Below are 9481 nucleotides of genomic sequence, written 5' to 3' on the forward strand. Positions count from 1 at the left end.
GGAGCGGAGGAGACTGCTTCAAAGCTCCGGCTCTTCTAATGAAACCGGGAAGATTAAATCTCAATTCCGCGGATGTGCCTCAGATTCCCCGCGCCGGAGGCATTCCGGGACAAGTGCTGACGTCGAGCGGAATACGGGCGCGGACAGCTGAGGAGCGAACGGGAGCGATCCCGGCCCCGGACACGCCGGGATCACGGGACTCCTGCCGTGCCTTCTGGCCGGCGTTCCGGAGGGAACGGGGCCACGCTCGGATGCCTGGAATTCTGCAGCAGCCGGAATGTTTGGAAACCTGACTCGAGAGTTCTCACAAGACTGCCACTACCCTCCCACAACAGAACGGCTGAGTGACACAGCAGAGTGTGTGTGTGTGTGTGTGTGTGTCTGTGTGTGCGTGCGCATGTGTGCTCACTTCTGTGTGTGTCCCTCCCAAAAACCACGTAAGCATTACTATATAGTTAATATTATACTATACTAAATAATTTATACGATATAGTTACACTATTTAGTAATACTATCACTATTGCCCATATAGTTCAGATGATGTCCTGCATGGATCATCTGCTAGATGAATGTGATGCGATGCACTGCATGAGTCACCTCAAAAGTCAAGGTCAAACAAGCAGGGGATGAGGTGCTCTACACGGCCCCAACAGCGTTCTGTGGAACCCACAGCAGAACCGCCACGTTCTGTCAGTGACGGATCGATCACGCGTGGGGCCCTGGAGCGGTTTGGAGTGGGCCCTCAGAAGGAGAGTGCATCACGGAGGAGCGCACAGTCCATATACCCAGCGCAACGCACGTCCCACACAGAAGCTTCTGACCAAGGGGCCGCCGTCTCGGACTCGCTCCCTCCCGGAGCAGGGCTGCATACGTCACCACCAGCCCCTGTGATGGGACGTCACCAGACAGAGGCGATACAGGGCTGTGTGTGTGTGGTGAGTCTCTGCTGTTTCTGTATCTCCCACAAAGCCCTTCTCAGTCCCGCTGAGGGTGTCGTAAAACTTGGGAGGTGACAACATGATTTGGCCTGACACGGACAAACAAGTAAGGGGGGAAGGGGGGTGTACGTGGGGGGGCTCTTACCGGAGTGTAGCAGTGCATGATGGGATAGGGGGCTCTTACCGGCGTGTAGCTGTGCATTATGGGATAGGGGGCTCTTACCGGCGTGTAGCAGTGCATGATGGGATAGGAAGGTGGGGGCTCTTACTGGAGTGTAGCAGTGTATGATGGGATAGGAAGGTGGGGGCTCTTACTGGAGTGTAGCAGTGCATGATGGGATAGGAAGGTGGGGGCTCTTACTGGAGTGTAGCAGTGCGTTATGAGATATGAGACTCTTACCGGCGTGTAGCTGTGCATGATGGGATATGAGACTCTTACCGGCGTGTAGCTGTGCATGATGGGATATGAGACTCTTACCGGCGTGTAGCTGTGCACGCTGCCCACACTGTTGAGGTTGACAGACGCCAGGCTCTGGTCAGACAGGCTGTTGTTAAGGCTGCTCCTCGGGCTGTCACTGCCGTCCTGCTCCGTGTTGTACAGCGCCACCTGCAACCACATCACACACCCTGAAACGCCCGGCAACCACATCACACACCCTGAAACGCCCGGCAACCACACCACACGCCCTGAAACGCCCGGCAACCACACCACACACCCTGAAACACCCTGTAACCACATCACACACCCTGAAACACCCTGCAACCATATCACACACCCTGAAACACCCTCAAACCACACCACACACACCCTGAAACACCCGGCAACCACACCACACACACCCTGAAACACCCTCAAACCACACCACACACACCCTGAAACACCCGGCAACCACACCACACACCCTGAAACACCCGGCAACCACATCACACACCCTGAAACACCCTCAAACCACACCACACACACCCTGAAACACCCTGCAACCACACCACACACACCCTGAAACACCCGGCAACCACATCACACACCCTGAAACACCCTGCAACCACATCACACACCCTGAAACACCCTGCAACCACACCACACACCCTGAAACAGTACCACACAGCCTGAAAAAATACCACACACCCAGAGTGAGAGAAAGTGCGCTGAATCGACAACCTGCTCCCTGGGGGGTACACACAGAAGCGAGCACACACATGGTCACACATACACACACCCATGCAAACATGTACACATATACAGCTATGTACGCCTACACAACATACACACACACACAATGAGAGAAAGTGCTAACTGTGTAGGTAATAAATCTGTAGTGTATCGTCTTTAGTGTATGTGCTATCGTTACATGTACAGCAACACCTCATGCCAATCACCAGGTCGCCATGGCGCAGACCTGAAGGGGAGACTGTGATTGGCTCGGCTCTCTGCCGACTGGTTTGGGACACCAGGCCCTCCTGGTAAAGGTCAGACAGTGGGGAACGTCGGATTCACAAACACGGATCAGGACAACGGGAGGGGGATCCTTAATGGCACCTGAACCCCTGACCGTTATTACCCAGGACAGCAAAGCCGGGCTGACCACGGACACAGGATTTCTGTTCTCCAAAACGCAGCCTAACAGTCTGGATGTAGAAGCACTAATATGTCTGTTACATACTGATGAGCTTCATGGAGTTACCATTAGAAAATGAGCTAATTTTACATTTGGGAGTGGGGGGGATATTACAGGTAGAAAATTACGGTATTAATCAAGACACTCAACAAAAACAAGTGGTTGTTATTTTCTTCCTCGTGGTACAATGTTTGGAGACCAATTCCTGGCTACCAGCGGCCGTATTGCATCAGATAAGGCTCTCTGGTGAGGAGACAACACTTCTCAAGATGGAAGATAATGATGACAACACATTTGGTTTGTTGGTGTGCTGTTTCTCGTGATACACATCCCTTTATCCCTTCAGCTAAGGGCCACACAGACAGCACCGTCAAACCAGGAGGCCGAATTCACAGAGAAACAGAACACTCCATCCACACAAAATCCATTATCTACCGCTGTGGGTGAAAGTGTAGAGGAATTGAAACTGGAAGATCAGTGTTATTTTGTGAGTGTGTGTGTGTGTATTTTGTGAGTGTGTGTGTGTTTGTGTGTATGTGTATGCATGTGTCTTCTGTTTGTACAGAGGTGTGCGGATGCACGTGTGTGTATGTGTGTGTGTTCTGTGTATGTGTGTTTGTGGTTTCCGTGTGGTTTGCACGCGAGTGCGTGTGCTTTGTGTGTGTGTGTGTGTATGGTGTGTACAGAGCAGTCTCCACACACGCACACGCAAGCACGCACACACACACACACACACACACACACACACACACACACACACACACACACACACACACACACACACACACACACACACACACACACACAGGGGCTCGTCCAAGATGAAGAACATAATGCTACCTGTGGCAGAAACACACCTGTGTGTGGCAACTCCTCCAAACTCAAAAACCTACGTTGAGTTCGCCTCCCTAAAACTGTGTTCGTTAGTCTGAGTAATGAAATTAAGAGGCTGAGGACTCAAGATTTAAACATGGCTAAAATGTAATTGTGCAGAAGCAGCAACAATTAAAGTCAAACACAGAGGGGGCCGGAGAAATATAAATGTTGTGTGTAATTAAGTAATAAAAGATGTTTTTCAGCCGACAGACTCTCACCATCTCTATTTTTATTCTGCAGAAGTGTGACTTAAACCCCCGAGTGGATTAACACAGGGTTTCTCAAAGATTCAAGTCCCCTGTGACATCACACACGCATGCAAGCACACCACACTTTCACACAGGTGTGCATACACACACACACACACACACACGCACGCGTACACACACACATATACTCACACACACACAGGCACACACACACTGACAGACAGACAGACAGACACACACACATATACTCTCTCTCACACACACACACACACACACACACACACACACAGACACACACACCCCCCCCATAATACACACACATACACTCACACACACACTCACACATGCACAAACACACACACCCATAATAGGCACACACACACACACACACACGCGCACATAGACATACGCAGGCACAGAAACAGATACAAGAAAAAAAACTCAAGAAAAAGTAAGGCTTTGTGTACACAAATGCACAAAAGCAATAGAAAAGTGCATGAAATGTATGTACGGCACATCCACATCTTTTCTGGTGAAGGAAAAGAGAAGTTATAGGTCAGATTTAGTGGTGCTGGCGACGCTGCGCCTCGCGTACGCGGGCAAAGGTTTATGAAGATGAAAGAAGCCCTCCCAACGTCATCTCTCCTCTCTTCCTCTCTCATCTCTCCCTCTTATCGCTCTTTCACTCTCTATCTCTCTCTGGAGGGACCCCCCCCCCCCTCCCACCCACTTCTCAACTGAACCCCAATCCCCCACTGGAGCTGAAGTCTCAGGCTCTGTCACCAGCGGAGTACAGACACAGGAGTGAGAGAGGGGTGGAGGGGTGGAGGGGTGGAGGGGTGGAGGCAGCGGGGCACGTCACATACTCCACACTGTGGACAGGACCGGGAGGAACTCTGTAGTGTGTGTGTGTGTGTGTGTGTGTGTGTACTCCACACTGTGGACAGGACCGGGAGGAACTCTGCAGTGTGTGTGTGCTTAAGGAGGGACAGCAGCCCCATAAACATGGCAGGGCCAGGCACATGGCTCTCCTGCTCTCCACAGAGCCTCTGGGTTTGGGATAGGGGCGGGAGCAGGGCCGGGCCGACGGGGCGGGGTGGGACAGGGCTCTCCTGCTCTCCGCAGCCCAGCGGTTTGGGAAATGGGAGGGTGGACGTGCAGCAAGTGGCACACTACCTACACCAAACCGCCACCATCACACCGTGTTTGTGTGTGTTCGTTTCGTTCTCAATCCGCAATTCATACCACTGTTTGACACGGAGCGCGCTAAGTTCGGGGGCGCACACCCGGCTGCTAGCTCACGCAAGGGAACTCCAGCGCTCCTGTTTTGGGATAGGGGAGGGAGCAGAAAGGGAACTCCAGCGCTCCCGTTCTGGGAGATAAGGGGAGGGAGCAGGGAATTCCTGTGGTTTGGCAGGCTACGGCGAAAGGGGCGTGGCCTGCACTTTGTTTACAGCGATCTCAGACTCTGAGAAACGCGGTCTGACAGCGACCCGCACCCCACCCGCACCCCCACCCCCACCCCGCCTTCACTCACACTCACGTTATTATTAGAAAAGCAGAATGAGGGCGTTGTGATTGGGGATCGGACCTGGTGGGGCTGTTTTTTTTGGGTTTAAAGCCAACAGGAGGGGAAACCCTGCAGGATCAGACAGGCCCCACCGAAACCGTGTCCCTGGGCAGGCCGCACTCTCCTGAGACGACCCAAACACAACACAGCGCCTCACACTGCCCCACACTCACCGCACACACTGTCTGGATAAACCACTGAGGGTTTTTCCTCACTGTTTTTTTGCTTTCCGAAGTTCAACATTCTTAAGAATGATGAAACAAACACACACACACACGCGCGGTGAAGCACTTGCCATGTTAAATACTTCAGAGGTCGAATCAGAACTGGGAAAAGATTTAGATTTAGTTAGCTAATTCTGACTCAAGTCCATTTGAGGAGTATATAACCCAGACCCCAGCTTACTTCAAAACTCTTCCCATTACAGAGCCAAACAGGCTCCTTGGATGAAAAAGTCTGGAGGGGAGTAAATCATTTAGGAAGGGAAGGTATGCTGTGGTCACCAATTCTGCCATAAAAGCCCAGCGCAGGAGAACGGACTCATTTCATTTCACTGTGACCGTGTAACGGCGGACGCACCCGTGACTCCTCCCACTCCCACTGCTGACACGGCGTTTACACGCTGCTGGGCGACCAGGGACTGACAGGATGAGGACCTGTGGAAGGCCCAGAGAGAGGCCTCTCCCACGAGCGGGAGGGGGAAACCGGCTGCTTACATCTCCAACAGGAGACGGCACACGCGGCCGAGGGCTACAACCCTCGACACCGATCCCCCAAACACAAGAGCGTCCGTACCGCAAACAGGGTCGCGCCTCGCACTGACGAACAGCGCGAAACACTTTCAGAGTACGGAACTGCAGCGGAGTCCCGCAGCCACACAGTTGGTTTGTGGCATAGGTGACACAGGGTTCTAGAAAAGTCCCTAACCGCGCCCCCAGAGGTCAATTCCCCCTCCGCGCCCTGTGGTCAGCTCTCGGTGATAACATTTAGCAACGTCGTCCCATAGTTATGCAGAAACATATCCATATCATCACGGGTGGGAAATCTTTCACAAACAGTTTGGAAGAATCGCAGTTAGTTAGATCCTAGAATATGCATACCTCTACCAAACCTGCAGGATGAGAGGGATATGAAAAGCTCAGAAACAGGAAAAACTATGCGTGTGCACCTTTAAGAGTCACAGGGCTGTTGGTAACACAGACAGAGGGATGCAGGGTGCAGACAGAGGGGTGCAGGGTGCAGGGTGCAGGGTGCAGACAGAGGGGTACAGGGTGCAGGGTGAAGGGTGAAGGGTGCAGGGTGCAGGCAGAGGGGTAACAGGGTGAAGGGTGCAAGCAGGGGTGCTTCAGGCTCGGATCCGGTACCTTGTTAGTCACAGTGTTGATTGCCAAAGTTGGAGAGGCACTTCCAGACATAATACAGTCCATGGTCAGGGAATCTGAGTCCAGGCTGTAGGGTGTGGAGGCCTGAGGGGGAGAGAGAGAGAGAGGAGGGGAGAGAGAGAGAGAGCGGGGAGAGAGAGAGAGAGAGAGAGAGAGAGAGAGAGAGAGAGAGGGGGTGGAGGGAGAGAGGGGCTGGGTGAGTCTGCTGGAGCTCAATCAATGCCTTCCTGCTAACACCAGGAGTGCAGGGGCCCAGCCTACCCAATCAGGCCCAGATCCTCATCTATAAAACATCCCGCCACGGAGCTGCTCAGACCGCCAACGTCGGGGGGGGGGGGAGAAGAGCCGCACACAACATTAAAAATAGCAGGAGGACTGTGCACCTTTATTTAGGTCAAATTAAAAACCAGCGGAAGGAGAGGAGGGGTGGGGGGTGGGGGATCAAACACAAGCAATAAAACAGCTGCATGCGACTCCCAGCCTTTGGTGCCAGGAGATAACTCAAGCACACCTCCCAAAAACTGCTTACTGTAAGAGGATTGGGTTCTGCAACAATGAGATTTTTAATTCATGATAAACACAATTTTTATTTTTTTAAAATACATACATATATATATATATATATATATATATATATATATATATATATATATATATATATATATATATATATATAAAAAATAAATAAAAGATTTCACTAAGTCGCAATTTTCATGTCTGGGGCTTTCGAGTGGAAATGAAAGAGGGAATCAGGAGAGCAGGAACGAGGGAGGAGGGAGGTAGAGACAGGCTCTGAGGAGGGAGAGAGGGGAGTTGGGAGGAGGAGAGGATGTGGGGAGGTAGAGAACCACAGACAAAATCTTATTTATTTAATAATATTTTTTTAATGAATCTAAAATGATATTCCCTTAACCTGTTTAAAGTTGAAATTGTACCTAAAACACTGTGGCATGCAAGGCCAGTAATACTGATGTATTTGTCTCATAACGTTATAATCTTTCTTCCAGGCTTACGATGGAACATTAACGCCGTAAACCCACAAGCCGGCGGAAAGCAGACCCACATGCAGCACAGAACCGCATCACTCCTCTGCATCTCCCCACACAGTGGACCGGCTTCTACCACTACTGTCACAGGTCACCTCTTTTCACACTCAACATCCAGGTGTACAGCCGCAGACAGCGCAGGTGTGCCTCGACTGCCTTTCTGAAGGGCACAGTGACAGCACCACAGCGGGGAGCGCAACACGCAACCATTATACTACACAGGCACCCGGGAACAGAGGAACTCAAACAAAGAAGGAGTAGCAGTATTCGCAGTAGTGGTGACAGTAGTGGTGTTAGCAGTAGCAGCAGCAGTAGTAGTAGTAGTAGTAGTAGCAGTAGTAGCAGTAATAGCAGTAGTAGCAGTAGCAGTAGTAGTAGTAGCAGTAGCAGTAGCAGTAGTAGTAGTAGCAGTAGCAGTAGCAGTAGCAGTAGTAGTAGTAGCAGTAGCAGTAGTAGCAGTAGCAGTAGCAGTAGCAGAAGTCGTATTCGTGGTCGTAATAGTAGTACATGGGGCGACATGGCTCAGGCAGTAAGAGCAGTCGTCTCATTGGCTCAGGCAGTAAGAGCAGTCGTCTGGCAGTCGGAGGGTTGCCGGTTCGATCCCCCGCCCGGGCTGTGTCGAAGTGTCCCTGAGCAAGACACCTAATCCCCAAATGCTCCTGACGAGCTGGCCGGTGCCTTACATGGCAGCCAATCGCCGTTGGTGAGTGAGTGTGTGTATGAATGGGTGAATGAATGAAATTGTACAGCGTTTTGGATAAAGGCGCTATATAAATGCCAACCATTTACCATTTAGTAGTAGCAGTCGTAAAAGTTTTAGTATTAGTGGTTGTAATAGTAGTAGTAGTAGTAGTAGTAGCAGCAGTAGCAGCAGCAGGAGTAGGAGTAGTAGTAATAGTAGTAGTAGTAGCAGTAGCAGCAGTAGCCGTAGTAGTAGTAGCAGTAGCAGTAGCAGTAGTAGCAGTAGTAGCAGTAGTAGTAGTAGCAGTAGAAGTCGTATTAGTGGTCGTAATAGTAGTAGGAGACGTCTTCTTCTTCTTCTTAGAACAGGTGTGCTCGTCCTCACAGAGGGACAGACTGTCTCACGGGACGGAGTCTCTGAAGACAGCAATCTCACGTCTCCCAGCAACCGGGAAGCCTCACACACACTCCCTCATAAATATTCACCCCCTCCCCTCCTCCCATTAATGCTCTAAATAACCTGGGACAGAAGCCCCGAATTAATTGATGCTTGTAATAAAAATCACCGCAGAAAACAATATGTGTAATGGCCGCCCAGGGCAGGGTTTATTAATAAAGAGGAATGCAGGGTTCAGGTGTGAAAAGCGCTAACCACTGAGACGCGGAGCATGATGAAACCTGAGGAAAGGACCTCCAGAGAATGCTAATGCAGAGTCAGGATAGGAGACGCCGTGTGCTTCCGAAGCCCAGGAGACCGTCTGTGTGTACAGGCGAGCACTCCACCTCCGTTATTACCTCCCGTTTCTAAACGAGTATAAATATTTCACTAATTACGTTATTTAAGTGCTGCATCGCTCGGACCTGGGGGCTGGCAGGGCCGCGGCTGGCCAGAGGAACTCTGAGACCCCGCGATGAAAAGGGCGCTGGGCGCGTTTTTCAGGGAGAGGGCTTCGTCCTTGATTAAATTAAGGCGGTGGGGAAAACGGCTGGAATGAATGAGGAGGGTATTGTGATTTATGGATTTAGGAGGTTAATGCGCTGCCAGCCATCTGCAGATCAGACGGGCCTTCTGCAGCAGTGACTAAGCACTCCACCATTCCTGAGAGGACCGAGCTGTACTGTGGTCACCACAGAGAGACACATACGCACGCACGCACGCACAT

General features: G+C 51.2%; 1 protein-coding gene across 1 annotated transcript in view; it reads right to left on the reverse strand.

Moving 5' to 3' along the window:
- The window catches only part of LOC133139162 (forkhead box protein J3-like), an 86448-nt gene that overhangs the window by 12090 nt on the left and 64877 nt on the right, over positions 1-9481 (reverse strand). The window contains exons 4-5 of the mRNA XM_061258518.1: positions 6574-6675; positions 1417-1545 (exon numbers count right to left, since the gene is read on the reverse strand). Coding sequence (XP_061114502.1) covers positions 1417-1545; positions 6574-6675 — 231 coding nt within the window. The remainder of the gene's footprint in view (positions 1-1416; positions 1546-6573; positions 6676-9481) is intronic.

This window comes from Conger conger, chromosome 10 (genome assembly GCF_963514075.1).
Source record: "Conger conger chromosome 10, fConCon1.1, whole genome shotgun sequence".
NCBI lineage: Eukaryota > Metazoa > Chordata > Actinopteri > Anguilliformes > Congridae > Conger > Conger conger.